This window comes from Artibeus jamaicensis, unplaced genomic scaffold (genome assembly GCF_021234435.1).
Source record: "Artibeus jamaicensis isolate MK-2021 breed Jamaican fruit bat unplaced genomic scaffold, CSHL_Jam_final contig_241, whole genome shotgun sequence".
Classification (NCBI taxonomy): domain Eukaryota; kingdom Metazoa; phylum Chordata; class Mammalia; order Chiroptera; family Phyllostomidae; genus Artibeus; species Artibeus jamaicensis.
The window spans coordinates 1,309,956-1,326,576 of NW_026521509.1; the positions used below are offsets into that span (position 1 = coordinate 1,309,956).

The 16,621-nt window shown below is 39.1% G+C and overlaps 1 protein-coding gene across 1 annotated transcript; it reads right to left on the reverse strand.

Annotated features, from left to right (window-relative positions):
* Positions 1-10,579: 10,579 nt before the first annotated feature.
* Positions 10,580-11,029, reverse strand: LOC119046332 (ubiquitin-conjugating enzyme E2 D3-like). Its single transcript, XM_037141361.2, has one exon. It carries the CDS (start codon positions 10,964-10,966, stop codon positions 10,580-10,582), a length of 387 nt encoding a protein of 128 aa, XP_036997256.2. The 5' UTR covers positions 10,967-11,029.
* Between the last annotated feature and the right edge of the window lie 5,592 nt (positions 11,030-16,621).

Genomic DNA, 16,621 nt, shown 5'->3' on the forward strand with positions numbered 1-16,621 from the left:
GTAAATTCCCTCAGCTTTTGTTTGTCTAAGAAAGCCTTTATTTTTCCTTCATATGTGAAGAACTTTTCAGGGGTAGGATATTCTTGGCTGGCTATTTGTTTCTTTCAACACATTGAATATATCATTTTTTGACTTTCTCCTGGCCCATAAAGTTTCTACTCAGAAATTCCCTAATAGCCTCCTTCTGATTCCTCTGTAGGTTAAAGTGTTTCCCTCTGACTGCTTTTAGAATCCTTTACCATTGATTTGGGGAAGTTTCATTATATGTGTCTTGGAGAAGTTGTATTTGTATCAAGATTATAGGATTATCTGTTAGATTTGTAAGCTTGAATGACCATTCTCCTTCCTAGGTTTGGTAAGTTCTCTGCTGTTATTTTTAAGTAAATTTTTTGCTTCCTTCTTTCTGTCTTCTCCTTTATGAATTCAGATTAGTCTATTTGTACTCTGAAAGGAATTCTGTAAATCATGTAGGCTTTCTTTGCTCTTCTACATTCTGTTTTTCTTTGTTCTCCTCTAACAGTGTTTCTCTAGTTCCTTATTCTCTAATTCATTTATTCTCTCCTCCATTTACTCTACAGAAGGTATTCTCTATTGCATTTTGCTTTTCAGTCATTGAGTTCTGCTGCCCCAGAACATGTTTTTTTTCTACGACTTCTATCTCTCTCCTAAAAATCTTACTGAGATCATCTCTTTTTTCAATATATTAGTGAAGTTATTCTTTCATGTTATCTTGGGGCTTGTTGATTTCTTAAATAGTTATGTTGAATTTATTTATTTATTTTTTAATTGATTATGCCATTACAGTTGTTCTATTCCTCCCTTCATTTCTCTCCACCCTACCCCCGTCCCCACCATTACCCACCTTTAGTTTATGACCATGTGTCTCAAGTTCTTTAGATTCTATATTTCCCATACTATTCTTGCCCCCCATCTATATTCTATCTACTGTCTATGCTACTTATTTTCTGTACCTTCTCCCCCCTTCTCCTCCTCCCACTCCCCTATTGCTAACCCTCCTTGAGATCTTCATTTCTATGTTTCCACTCCTGATCTAGCTGTCCTCTTAGTTTGCTTTTGTTTTAGGTGTGGTTGTTAATAACTGTGAGTTTGCTGTCCTTTCACTGTTCATCTTTTTATCTTCTTTTTCTTAGATAAGTTCCTTTAACATTTCATATAATAAGGGCTTGGTGATGATGAACTCCTTGAATTTGATCTTATCTGAGAAGCACTTTATCTGTCCTTCCATTCTAAATGAAAGTTTTGCTGGATAGAGCAATCTTGGTTGTAGGTCTTTGGATTTCATGACTTGGAATACCTCTTTCCAGCCCCTTCTTGCCTGTAAGGTCTCTTTTGAGAAACCAGCTGACAGTCTGATGGGGACTCCTTTGTAGGTGACTGTCCACTTAGCTCTTGCTGCTTCTAGGATTCTCTCCTTCATTTTAATCTTGGCTAATGTAATGATGATGTGCTTTGGTGTGTTTCTTCTTGGGTCCAACTTCTTTGGGACTCTCTGAGCTTCCTGGATTTCCTGGAAGTCTATTTTCTTTGCCAGATTAGAAAAATTCTCCTTTATTATTTGTTCAAATAAGTTTTCCACTGGTGGCTGTGCCTTTCCCCCTTCTGGTACCCCTATAATTCGGATGTTGGAGTGTTTAAAGATGTCCTGGAGGTTCCTAAGCCTCTCCTCATTTCTTTGAATTCTTGCTTCTTGACTCTTTTCTGTTTGGCCATTATTTGCTTTCTTCTGGTCCACTCCATTGATTTGAGTCCCAGTTTCCTTTTCATCGCTATTGGTATCCTGTGCAATTCCATTCATTTCAATTAGTTTTGCCTTCATATGTTTGTCTAATTTGTGGCTATAATCCACCAGTTCTGTGAGGATCCTGATCACCAGTGTTTTAAACCGTGCATCTGAGAGTTTTGCTATTTCTTCATCACTTAGATTTATAGGCTCTGGGGCTTTGAGATCTTCTTGAGCCATTTTTGGTCTGTTTGCACCCGTTAAGTACGAGGAGTGGAGCCTTGGACTCCCAGGTCGCTGGGTTGTGATGCTGTATGTGGAGGCGGGGTCAGAGCGGGAAATGGCAGCCCCCTCAGCTGTTTCCTGCAGCTGGGTGAAGAGCAGATCCTTAGGTTGTTCACTGGGGCAGGGCCACTTAGGTCGCTGGATTATGACGCTGTATGTGGAGGCGGGGTTAGAGCGGGGAAATGGCGGTGCCCTCCACCGCAGCTAGCAGCTGGGCTGCTGGCTCTCGTCCAATCGCCCACTCCCTCGCTACTCTATCCACACACGAATGCGCAACCACAGTCAATCCGCAGCCCATCTCCCTCGCTGTTTCCCCGCAATTGCTTGCTGAGTTGCCCACCAGGTCCAACCCTGCACCTGGATTCCGTGCACCTGAGTCCGTCTGACCGAGATTTCCTGTGCAACCCCGCTCTGCCAGCTGCTGGTTTCGCCCCTCTTACCGGTCAGGCTGAAGAATTTGTTGTTATCCGACTTCCGAAAAGTTCAATTTTCTATGTTCTGGCTATGTTTTCTGTTGCTAATATTTAGTTGTCTCTAAACTGGTGTGAGGAAGCACAGCATCTCCACCTATGCCTCCATCTTGGCGGAAGTGAATTATTTTTTTATCAGTTCACAAAAGTGGGTGCCTTTGATGTCAGTTATTGGAGCATTATTATATTCCTTTTAGGATGACAAGTTTCTTTGATTTTTCATGTTCCTTGTCATTTTGAACTAGCAGACATATCAAATTCTTGCTAGTTGCCTACACATGGAATATTTTGTTCAAGGGTAGTGTTATTATTTGGCTGTTTTGTCTATCTTTGTTTGGGTACACCTATTTCACTTTTTTTGCTCCCTCTTGTGGAAGAATTCTTAACTTTTTATGGCTTCTCTTGTTCTTACAACTCACCAGGCTGGCTACTGGAAAGCTTATTTCTTCTCTTTTTCAAAATCTGGCAGTGCAGTTCACTGTTGTGGTTCCTTCCAGGGCCAGTGCCCTTGGTCTGTTCTCTGAGCATAATCCCCTACTGCACACAAACACATGCACAGGGAGCTGACCACAGAATGGGAGGGGGTGTAATGTTTACCTGTGGACCTGGTAGGGAGATTCTTCATGTGTGATATTCCCAAAAGCTCATGGGTAAACTTCCTGCTGCAATCCCTTAATGCCTGTTAAACATCTTTTCTGCTACTTTCCCAGTCTCCCCTGTGCTACCAGAAGGATGAAAGGGACACTGTCTCGTGCCATCAGGATGCTGACATCACTCCCTGTTGTTTCTTTTGCTGTGCAGATGTTCTTTAGTTTGGTGCACCCAACTTGTTGGCTTTCACTTTTGTTCCACATGATAAATTAGTCTATTCTTATTTTGTGTGGCTGTACAATATAGTGTCTTACAAAATAAGAACAAACATCTTGATTGTTGTCACCAGAACAGTATTAAATAGACTATGTATTGAGCATACACTCACAGTATTTATAATGTTACAAATTGCTTTAAGATGACATCTTTACATTGGATTAAGAAAATAATTTTTCTGATAGTCACCTAAACCAGCAATTTGTTTCTTCTTCTTTTTTCTTTACCCTTTTTTCTTTTCTGTCTCTCTTGTTTTTTCTTTCCTGCTGTTTGTTCTTTTTCTGTCTTGTATTTTGCTCTACCAAACTGCTTCTATTAGCCAGAGAAAATCATTCCTTAAAAAAAGTAATAGAATGAACAAATTTTTTTTTCATGAATCAATCCACTAGTCAGCTAGAGATTACTGTTTTGAATTATAGAATACTGTTTTTATCTATTACCAAATATTTGTGAAAACTATTTTCCTTATTAATAAATGTACAGTTTAAAAATGGGTATAGTTCTCAGTATAATCTGCAAAATAACACATGTATTTATTCCTAAAATGTTCAAATACTACATTTATAGCAAATTAATGCAAATAAGCCCCCAAACTACTGAAGTAAAGTCATTTTACTGTACCAATTGGTTATAAATGGCATTTACAGTAATAGATGCAATAATTATGACAGAAAATTACTGCAAAAACTGTTTTTCCAAAGCATGATTTTATTGAAAACTCTATTTAAGAACTTGCTAAAGATAGCATGCAAACCCTATGCCATTTAAGCAAATGCTAACTAAATAATAGTATGTCCCTCTTGCTCTTACAGCATTTCCAGTTATTTATTGTATTATTATAGGGTTAGTCTACAGAAAAACTAATGAGAATGCAATAAAATTGATATATACTCAAGATACTTAAGAATTATTCTTTGAGAATGAACTTCACATTTGTTACTAAACCAAAGATCAAATATTTGGGTTGATATAGAGGCCATATTCTGGAGTCTTATACCAGTCTTCTTTCTGCTTCAAGTGCCCACAAGCATATGATCTGTAAGTAAAATAATATCATAATATCTAACCAGATCATATGTTAATGGTATGCAATTTTAATGTAGGGCCACACTAAGAAAAATGAAAAAGATTAATTATTCATTTAACATGAATTCTCACATGTCAATTTCTGTTTTTAAAATTATACAGAAATATTTTCTATACATTTCACAGGAGAGTTGCTAAGGTTACTTCGCAGTGCAAATACAGCACTTATGTGTTCTCCTATTAAATATTATTGAGGTCATTGCAGGGTTGATCAAGATGTACATGACCCAGGTAGTAGGAAATACTATGTCTATTATAAGCCTTGTAAGGGAGCATCACACCACATTTACCATGAGGAATATAGTAAGTACACCACTCTTCTTCCCATGCTGTGCAGACTGAGAGTGCAATGTATAGAAGCACCATCATCTATAGCATCCGTGAGGATTTGTACCCGTAGTCCATGAACTCTGTTTGGCAGGGTACTAGTGGTTTCCATTACTTGCCTTTTAAATGTGGGGTGTCAGGTCTGAATTGTCAAACTGTCAAAAATATGTATTAAGGGCATTTCTTCCTTATCATTGTTAAGAAGTATGCAAATAGAGCACAGCAATTCTCTTCATAGAGCAAACACTTTTTCTGTCTGCTCAGTAACAATACTTCTCATAGTGAAAGTTGCTGAAATAAAGTCTATGCCTAAATGCAATTTTTCGGGGATTGGTGGAAAGGAAAATCTCAGATTCAGTGCTGCATTTATTTCATGATTTTGAGTCTCTTTTTGTAAGCATGTAAATGAGGCTGGGAGTGCTCACTCTGTTGATATTGCAAGAGGGAAATCAAGAATAGGAAAATTATTCAGCCTATATTCCAAAATCAACATGGCTTATGGCTCTTTCTGAGCTAAATAATGAAAGTATTTCATGGTTTTCATACCACTCAGAGCTAGGTGAGAAAGAGTTGGGATTTCTTTGCCCTTTTTTGTACTAGTTTCTGAATTCTACGCTTGCATTATTGACATTACATTTTTTAGCAATTATAGCACATGATATGTGGACTTAGGTGTGGAGTGTTGGTACTCTCAAAGACTTAGAATATCTCCTCAATAAACCCCCTATGTTCAGGCAAACAACCACTTTGATTTAAATTACTTGTGCGAATAACATGGACTGAGTTCTAAGAATATACCCAGTACTACAGACTGGTCCCTGCAAGACACTGTCAGAGGATGGTGGGAACGGAGTGTACTTCCTTGTCAGCGGCTGCTATTATGGTTGCCAGGTGGGGGCCGGACTTGAAAACTGGCATTTGTACCTTGTTAATGTTCATGTTATTAGATCCGTGCCCAAGGCCAGATTATTTAACTTGAATCCTGTCATTGGACTCTCAATCCAATGGCTTTTATCACACTTTCATTCTGAAAGTGCTGGTTCTTCATTTCTCTGTCTCTTCATTCATCTTCTTGTCCCACTTACTCAGGAAGTTATGTTATACTACTCAGTGGGTGACATTCTTTTCACTATAGTTCTGATTAGAATGCAGTTCTGTAAGCTGAGATGTATGAACACTGATCGGTACCGTGTTCAGGATGAAAAGATGAATTAGCAAATGCATTTTTAAAAAATCATCAATAAAAGTTCTATAATTATGAAGTTAAATTAAACATAATTAATATATTTGACATTATGTAGTTTTTTCATATTGCAGAGGAAAGTCCTTGAGTATGTGTAGCTTTTCTAACTAAGATATTGACTAGATCTGAAACAGTACCTGCTAATTACACAAATTCCCCACTGTCAAAGTGCTGTGAGTTTGCTAGGAACATTTTTTATGGTCAGCCATAAAAATAAGTCTAGGTCATCTCCTTATTTTACATGTATCAGTGAAATGGAAATGGTCAGGTCATTTAAATACTTATTCTCAAGTATTTTCTTTGATTTTCTGGAGTTTTGAATTATCTGTTTTTGTTCTGTATTTGACCATGCTTAAGAAGTAAACATACTTGAATAACAATTAAAATAAATAAATCTTAAAAATAATTTCAAAAGTAAACAAAAATATAACTGCATGCAATACATCGAACACAAGTCTGTTTTTCAAAGATTGACAGTGTGCTCTCCCTTCTCCTGCATTGCCACGGAAGAGAAGATACTACAAACACAAGAATACCAGAGATGACTCAAATTATGAACACAGAAGTCTTGCTTTCTCTCCTCAGGACACTAGCCTGCTCAGCCAACCTACATGACACACGGACTCTCACAAGAGATGCAATGAAGGCCCTATCAAAGGCCCTTCACTTCCATATGTGAAGTTGCTAATGCACCATAGGGTGCAATCTGTCTATAAAACCAACAGAACCATTAATACGGTTATTAACACTGTTGTATTAAGTGAAACAAGATTCACTGCAAGTGGAGTTACTTCAAATGCTTTATTCCAGAGCTGAGATATGAAAATGTGATATTGATTTAAATAAAATTATTTATTCAGGAAATTATTAAGCAACCTACTCAGCAAAGTGTTAAACAAAATAGCCATCATGACACTGTTGCCCCCTCTGGCTTGAGCAGAGTGAACGTGGAATCAGAAAGCCTGTTGCTTACCACTTCAATCAATTCCACTGGTGTACCCTGGACGGTCTCCAAATTATCCAATTATCCACATGGGTCAAACTGTATCTCCTTAACTCAGTTACAGGGGTTCATTTTTGTGAGGAAGTAAGATGCCTTGGGCACAAGCCATTCTGCAAAATAATACGGCTAAGTGTAGGCTCCAACCAAACACTGTGGAATATGAGTATCTCATAGGCTGCTCACAAACTTCTTCTCCAAACACATGTACCTGCACCCACGCACAGATGACTTGCCTTGAGAATGCTTCCAGTCCCCCCTCCCTCAGCACCACACTTGGAATTCAACCCAGTGAAAACATTCATCTGTTTTCCAAAGGAGTGGAGATGGACACATTTTAAGAAGGATGCTAATCACTCAAGATTTCATGCTATCACTGCAGCGTTAAACTCTCTGCATTGGAATTAAAAACAATTTATAATTTTTCTTCTGCTGATTATTTTTCATTGCATGATAATGATAAATATTGTGTTTCTTATTTGGTTTATCTTCAGGCTTAATGATTGCAAGATTTTAAACATGTCTTGCTCTCCCTATTTTTTTTTTCTGTTGAATTTGTTATGGTAACAAAGTCAGGTAGTAAATTCTGACAATTTTTGACAGTCATAAAAATACTGCAACAGTAAATTACAAATTCTCTTGAAACAAATGAAAAGTCAAATATTTATGGAAAAGAGAAAAGTTCTAAAAAACAAAATGGTAATTGTAGAACAGCAAAAATATAATGCCATAGAAAAATTCTTTAGCTAATAGACTTTAAAAAGGAGCCAGTGAACTTGAGAACAGATAATAGAACTCACCTACTCTGAAAAACAGAGAGAAAACAGACTAGAAAAATAAGAAAGCATCAAAATCCTATGGGAAAGTAACAAATGATCCAATATTTATATCATTTGAACCCCCAAAAAGAGGGGGAAGAGGGGCTGAAAGAGTGTACAGAGAAATACTGGCTTCAAACATTGCAAACTTGGTGAAAAGAAACCAGTAACTTACAGATTCAAGATGGTGAGTGAACTTGAATAGGATAATGTCAAAAATCCACACATAATAATGAAACTTCTGAAAAGGAAAACAAACTAATGACAAAAGATATCCTGAAAGCAGCCAGAAAACCAATGATTCCTTGCTGGTAGGAGAACGGGAGTCCCAACAACAGCGGGTTTCTCATCATAAATTATGGAGACAAGCAGTAGAGTGTGTCAAGTGTCTTGGTGTGGTAGCAGAACAGCAGCCAGAATGGCTGTTATTAACAAGGCAGCAAACAATGCATGCTGGCGAGGTTGTGGACACAGGGGAGCCCTCGCGCACTTGGGGGGGCATGCAGGCTGCTGTAGCCACTGTGGAAAGTGGTATGCAGGGTCCTCTGTATCTAAAAAGGAAACTTCCATATAACTCAGCAACTACTATGCTTAGTATTTAGCTAAAAAAATGAAAGTATTAAATTATGTATGTATATGAATATATATGTACACATACATACATATACATACCCCACTGTGTTCAATGCAGCATTATTTATACTGGCGAAGACGTGGAAGTGACCCAGGTGTCCAGCCATAGATGAATGGACACACAAGATGTGGTGTATGTACACAATACAATAGTACCCTGCAATAAAACAGAATGAAATCCTGCCATTTGCGACAACATGGATGGTCCTTTAGGGTATTATTCACAGAGAAAGACACATACCACAGGATTTCACTATAATGTGAAATTAAAAAATCAAAACCAACAACCAAGCCAAATGAGGTAAAAACAGACTCATGGAAACAAAGAATAGACTGAGAGTTGATGGAGGAGGAGGTATGGAAAGATGGGTGCAAGGTGGAAGATGACTACTTGACTTCGTGTGGTGAGCATCTCGCAAGATGTATAAATGTTGAAATGCTATATCGTACATCTGAAATAATATTGCATATCAACTATATATTAATTGAGTTACAGATTTTATATGTATATATTTAAATAAATAAACAAGTAAATATATATATATATATATATATATATATATATATATATATATATATAATTTAAAAAAAGAAGAACTGTTCATTCTGAATCCCAAATTCAGTGAGACTATCCTTTCCCGGAGATACAGGAGAAATAAAGACATCAGATGAAGGGAAAGTAAAAGAATTTGTCTGTGGTGCACCTACACTTGGAGGCTAAAAAAAGTCTGTTAAAAAGGGAAGAAATGATAAAAGCTATGCTTTTGGAGCATCAGGAAGGAAGGAAGAATGATTGAAAGAGTGGAAATAGAGATACATAAATGAACTATTGGCTTTCCCATGAGTTGTATAAATTATATAAAATCAATGATATGTGAAGTGGGGAAGGTAAAGAAAGCTAAATGGAAGTGATATTTCCATACTTAACATACTAAAAAGTTGATATCAATAGATGAAATTATATATTTATTTTGATTGAACTTTCTGGGGTGATATTGATCCACAGAGCCATACAGGTTTCAAGTGTACAACTCAGCAAAACACCATCTGCAGCCTGCACTGTGCACCCATCTCCCAGAGCAAATTCTACCTCCTTCCCCATTTATCCCCCCTCAGCCCACCTTCACCCACCCACACCCTCCCACCCCCTTTCTCTCTGCCTGTCGCCACACTGTTGTCTGTGTCAGTGTGTTTTATGTAGATGCGAGTGTGTGTGTTTGCTTCATCCCTTCTCCTTCTCTCATCCATCTCCTCTGGCCACAGCTGTCTGTCTGGTACATGTGTCCATACCTCTCCTTCTACTGTGTTCATCAGTTCAATTTGTTCACTAGATTCCATGTGAGCGAGATCATACGGGTATTTGTCTTTTACTGACTGGCTTATTTCACTGAGCATAATGTTCTCCAGGTCCATCCACACTGTCCCCAAAGGTAAGATTTCCTTCCTCTTTTACAGGTGCATACTATTCCATGTGTACATGTACTAAGTTGTTTTATCCACTCATCTACTGATGGGCACCTGGGGGGCTTGTACATATTAGCTATTGTAAAGAGGCATGTCCTGAGAAGTGGGGTGCAACCCAGAGTGTGGAGGGAGGCAGACTGGTCAGTCCAAAAGGTGGACATTGAAGGGTTGGGGTGGAGAATTCTAGGAACAAAACACATCATTTTGTGTTATTCCTCATCCACTTGATGTCTGTCTAGTTCAATGTAGGTCTCAGAGTAGAGGATACGGGTTACTAGTCATCCTGGCCAAAGCAACACACCTGAAGACCCAGGTTCTTCAGAATAAAATAGACTTTCTAGTCTTCATCCACTTTTTCTTCCCCATTGTCAGTTCTAAAGACCTCACACTAAGCCCCCCCACCTTGTTCTTGCTTTCCCATCCTGAAGCAGGAAAGAAGGCTTTCAGTAAAATGCTCATGAAAACTGGCCTCTCTCCCACTCCCCTATCCCCTGACCTTGTCCCACTCCCTGCCTCCCCCACCTCCACACACACAGATGTGGCACGTGCAAGATGAGGAAATGATGCCCCCCCAAAGAGCAGTCAAAAAGCAGATTCAACAGGCAGGTGTTTTATTGAGGTGATGGGTTATCATTTACTTCTCATTCACATGGCATACTTCTTGGTCCAGGCTCGGGCCATGGTATCATAGCCATCCCTGTCCTTTAAGTACATCCAGGCAATGGAGGGAACAAAGGCATCATTGGGATTGGGGTCACAGAGCACGGAGCTGATGGACAACAGGACTTTGGATATGGTCATTATGGGAGACCACTGGGATCTGAAAATATCAAGGCAGATGTAGCCTCTCCGGTTGATATTGGGGTGGTAGATCGGAGTGGTGAAGTAAATCTGCGGGGGCCTGAAGGGGTAGTTGCGTGGGAATTGTATATTTAGGCAGAATACGCCTCCCTCATAGGGGCTGTCGGCGGGACCCATGATGGTCCCCTTCCATGTGAACATGTCATCGTCCACCGGCCCCGCAGAGCACATGGGCGGGGGGTCGTTGGTGATGTCCTTCAGTTCCCTGTGCAGCCTCCTCAGAGCCGTGGACGTGTCCAAGGGAGCGGGGATGGCCCGGATATCCTGGTAGGGACGAAGGGGGAAACCACAGGTCGGGGGCGGCATGGATTAGGATGGGTGTGGCTTAGAGGGGCCAGGGTCAGAGGGGCAGCCACCCCCAGGTCAGTGGGTGGGTAAGAAGGCTGGAGCTGGCTGCGGGGTGATAGGGGGTGTCGGGGGACAGGGACGGTGAGCAGAAGGAAGAGTTGGGGACTCACCTGGACCAACAGGACCTGAGGGGCTACTGCTTACCTGTGTGCCACTGGTCCCTGGCTGCTCCATCTCTTCCTCCTCCATCACTGGGTCTGTCGCTCAGAGCCCAAGCCCCAAGGCTGTGCTGCCCGTAGATACACCGCCCCACGACAGGACTAACTCCTCCTGGCAGGCCGCCTGCCTCAGCCCTCGGCCCTGCTGCGCACACTGCATGGGCCGGGCGGGGTATGCTCTGTGACTTCACAAGGACCTGCTGATCACGTCAGAAAGTCAGTGGGGGCGGGGCCAGAATGAGAGGGGATGGGGGGTGGGAGAGACCATGGAGGGGAATAGTGGTTGAAGGAGAATGGAGAAGATGGAGGGGGATGGGGTGGAGTGGAGGGCAGTGCAGGGTTCTGGAGGGGCAGAAAGGTCAGTGGAAGGGAATGTAGGAGAGGGCAGGAGGGACCCTTGAAGGGCATGAGAGGGTGGAAGGTGGGGGGGACCATTGAGGCACATGGGGGTGGAAGGGAATGGAGAAGATGGAAAGCAGGGAGGGGAATAGAGTAGAGGATGGGGGACACCACAGAGGGAAGTAGGGGATCCTGTGGTGTGCATGGAAGGACTGAACAGGCCTAGATCAGACTGGCAGCTCTGGTAAGTCAAGTTCCCTAATAGTTGTTACTTCTTACAATTTTGATTACTCCTTTTTAAAAAAATGTAATCTTATTATATTTTTATGCTACCTTTTAGTCCCCTTATACTCTGTTGTCCATGTCCACGAGTTCTTTTTTCTTTTTGCTTGATCCCTCCACCGTGTAGCTCCCCTCCACACTATGTGTCATCTGCTCTCCATCTATGAGTCTATCTTTATTTTCCTTGGTAGTTACATTTGTGTGTTCAATTCCACATATGACTGAGATCATATGCTGTTTGTCTTTCTCTAACTGACTTATTTCATTTAGCATAATGCTCTCCAGGTCCATCCATACTGTCACAAAGGGTAAGATTTAAGATTTCCTTCTTTGTCTATGGCCTAGTAGTATTATTATAACCATAGTGACCTCTCTGAAAAGTATACAGAGATACACACTCAAAAATATAAAAATAAATCGGGAATAAACAAAGTAATATGATGCCCAAATGAACACTGGAGAGGAACTCCCTGTAATGTTGTTTTTCTGTGCAGCTCTGTCTCCAATACACCGTCCTGTGAACTGTCCTAGCCTCGATACCTTCAGGTTGTCCGTTCCATCTCTCCCTGGAGACCCCTGGGCTGCAGCTAAAATCTATCCCCCCGGCCAACATTCTGCCCAACATTCATTGGACATAATTTCTTTGTTCTCCATCTGGAACAAGTGAGTCCTTTGTTCCCAGTGTCTTGAGAGGCAGTGTTTCATGTATTTTTTTCTGGATTTGTTTAGTTGGTAGAAGAGGTGGAATGAATCTGTTCCCTGTAAAAAGAAAGCAAATGGCAAGACCTGTGCTGTATTATCAGTGTTTCTCTCAGAAATTCCTTCAGAAAATTTCTCTCCAAAATAACTTCAGAGCAAGAAGTGATTTTACTTTTACTTTAGATTTTAGTTTAGTTTTACAAGGTAAAACTTTCCAGTTTAAAGGCTTTCTCTTCATAAGTTCTCTTTTCAAAACCATTTTATGTTTTCATGTTGAGACAATTTAAAAGTATTTCGAAATTGATATAGGGGTGGTTTTATTATTTGGTTTTCAATTTGTACGGCATGTAAAGTGCTGTTTTTGCTTTGTTTTCCTAATTGCTCCAGGGCATTCAACAGCTTTTCACACACACAAAAAGATTTCATTTTAACATTTAATGAATATTTGAAATGGTTCTTAAGACTTTATTAGTCAGAGTAGTGATAAGGCTGTACCTAATTAAACTGTAATTACCACCATTTAGAGATAACTTATTAGAAGCTAATATATTTTGTTAAAAAGTCATGTTGCCTGAACACAGTATAGCTAATAAAATACATGCAAAAGGATGGCTATGTGCATCCCTGGTTCCTTTTGAGGATGACTGATGGAAATATGGCTGCAGTTATAAAATTACATATTACTCATTTAGTGAGAATTGAGTAAATATGAAGTGCTTCCATGACTTCTGATTAATCATATAGACATTATTCATCACAGAAGAATACAAAACCATATGGCAAATCATCTATTTAGTACACTTGTATTTGGTGATGCCCCCCGAGTCATATCCTTAGTGAATCATATCATGATGTTAATTATTCAGAAATGAAGTAATATGAGTTGGTAGAACTTCATTTGCATCTCAGGATTAGCTGGCTGACCCTCCCTCTCGGACTGATGATCAATATATGAGGTTAAAACAGATTAAATGAGAAAGGTTTAAACCACTCTGTATATGATGTTCTTAGAATAGCAGCCATAAAATAATAGTATCCTATATGGTATATAGCAAACCCAGCAAGTAGAAAATGTCATTAGCTAATTATGAAAGTTGAAGTCTCTAAATTCCAATAAAGATACAAAGTTTCATTCCTGACTTAAAGAGTTTAGTTTTAGTTGCCTAATTTTATTGTATTTGTAATATTTATGGCCAAGATGATGAGAGTAGACAAAGGATATAGTTTTTTTAGAAAAAAAGTCTTCCAGCAGTAATTATGTTTGAACGTGACCCTGAAAATAATCATTATTCTCTCCCCATAAAATGAAACGAATTAGGCTTCTTAAAACATTTACTTGTACCTATGATATAAAAAGTAAGATGCTACTTTATAAACACTAGTTCATGGAGAACCATGTCTCATTGGTTATAAACAAAAAACCTGATGTTTTAAAGAATTCAAGCATATATTAATGAAAAACAGAAAAAGGAAACTGAAGTTGTATGGGCACATTTATTCATTCATATGTACATTTGTTCACCAAGCATTTATCATTAATCACTTACTTCATGACAATGAATTTTTGCACCCTCTGGGGGTTGAAAAAATTAGGAAAATGTTTACAGTATAGTGAAGGAAACTCAAATTACTATAAATTGAAGCCTAACGTAGGTACTATACAAGAGGAATGATTAAATTATTGTGGAAATATAAAACAAGGATAACTGAATTCGAAGGAAGATCTCACACTGAAGGTAGGATTTGCTGGACTTTCAAAAATAAGTAGAATTCTCTAAGTAGAGAATGAAGGGCAACACAATCTAGGCCTAAGATATAGCTCTGGAATAGGCAGGAAATTGTGAAAACTGAAGGTACAAATGAGGGAAAATAGTCATTTATCATTGTGGTTCAAATATCTTTAGATAATGAGGGTAAAAGGTACAATATTGCTTACTCATGGAATGGGAAAAATAAGCAAATGAAGATGCATTTAGAAAATAGTATAGACCCTGAAATGAGCCATTCAGAAATACATCCTCAGGATTTCCTAGCTGTCAAGGTGATTTTTTTTTTGATGGTGTCTAAATAGCAATATCAAAATAATAGTGGTAGAAATACAGGTAATTTTTGAAAGGCAAATGTACTTATGAGTCCTCAATATTTTAAAGTGACAAATGATACCTGTAATGCAATCTGTCTTTCTCCCTGAGCTTCTCCTACTAGAAGGTGTGACTGGTAAAATTAATCAACTCAGGCTGCCGTAGCAAAAATACCATGGACAGATGTCTTCAGCGCGCACACACGCACACAAACATACACACACACACGGCAAGCTCTCTGGTGTCTTTTCTTATAAGGGTAATAATTCCATTGGACCAAGGCCCCACCATTATCAGTGGATTCAGTGCTGGCCTGTGAACCAAAGGGTTGCTGGTTTGATTCCCAGTCAGGGCAGGTACCTGGGTTGCCAGGTCCCTGGTAGGGGGCATGTGAGAGGCAACCACACACTGATGTTTTTCTGTTTTTCTACCTCCTTCACCTCTCTCTAAAAATAAATTCTTAATTTAAAAAAAATCATTTGTTATTTTCTTAATTTCCAACTCTCAGACAAAGCAGAGTGGAGATCACTGACAGCAAAGGCTTAAAAATATAACCTTGAAAAGTGATTTTTAAAATAATTTTGTGACCGCTCTCTTGGGTATAATAGGGTTTCTTGTCCAGCTCCAGTGCATACTTATGAAAAACAAGGGATGGGGGAGAAATATTTGGTCATTTTTGTCTCTTTTTTCCCTGTGGGGAGGAAAGGTGGTGAGGGTCATTAGAAAAACACTTTCTCAGGACTTTCAGAAAAGCAGAAACAAGGAACCAAATCCTCTTGGGAAAAGACACTGATTCCAAGATAGTAATATAGAACCCTAGAAGTGAAAGTTGCCTCTGTTTCCAGATGGAAGAAAGCTCTGATTACTGCCAGAGTGCCATTTGTTTAAAGGAGAGTAAAAGAAGCCACACAGGCATCGGTGCTCTAATTTTTAGCCCCAAATGTTTTATGTCTCATCATATTTATGCTTGTTTTCAAGGCCCCCTCCCTCTGTGGGAAATTGAAGCCCTGTAGTTACTAGAGGGACATAATAATATATATATTTTTCAAGATGTGTATGTTCAGTACAAGTCTTTGTAATCCTGCAGACTCCTTCCTTGATTATATATTGAGCCATTCGTAGTCCAATCTCATAATATCAGCTACATCTTTATAAACACTTATGATTACCCTATAATATCAGATGGGAGCTTGCCAAAAAACTACACATGTACATTCAAATAATACCATTGACTTCTGTCCAAATATAGATGGTTAATTCATGGATACTTTCTGCTATTTTATTCCTTGCTCTTCATTGCTTTTCTAGCTCATCATTTCATATGTATTTTGATTTATAATAATAAGCATAGTTTACAATGATAAGTTAGACGTCCTTATGTTATCCAAACAGCCCCCAGGCCATTGTTTCCCCTAATTCCTATGGGATTTTTTTTTTAATCCCAAAGACCAGCCACCAGCAATTTAAGCTTTACCACAACCCAGGCAAATAAGAAACCAGTAACACCATGGGTCCCGAGGAAACCATTGAGGCCAGAGATTTAATTGTGTACCCGCACTCACAGAACTGATCAGTGCCAAAGCAGAAACAAAGACCGTAAATCTTCCCATGTCTAGCCCATTCTTTTGTGTGATCTTCTTCTTTTGATTATTTCAAATGAGGGATTATGACAAACATTAGAACACTTACTCTGCCACTTAAACCTCCCCCTTATTTTTCCTTCCTTCAATGGGTGTCAGGAATTTGGTAACAGAAGAGGACTAAGAACAATAAAGGGAATATTAAATGTCATTTGTGGCTCAACTATTTAAGACACCAAATATATAGAAAATGAACAGATCAGAAAATGTATAAATGCATAATGATTTAAACAATAGAAAGCAAGAAAAGCTTAATGATAAAGTTGTAAATAACATTGG

Coding starts and splice junctions, on each gene's coding strand:
- LOC119046332 (XM_037141361.2), bottom strand. CDS start 10,966: ATGTGCTCTGCGGGGCCGGTGGACGATGACATGTTCACATGGAAGGGG.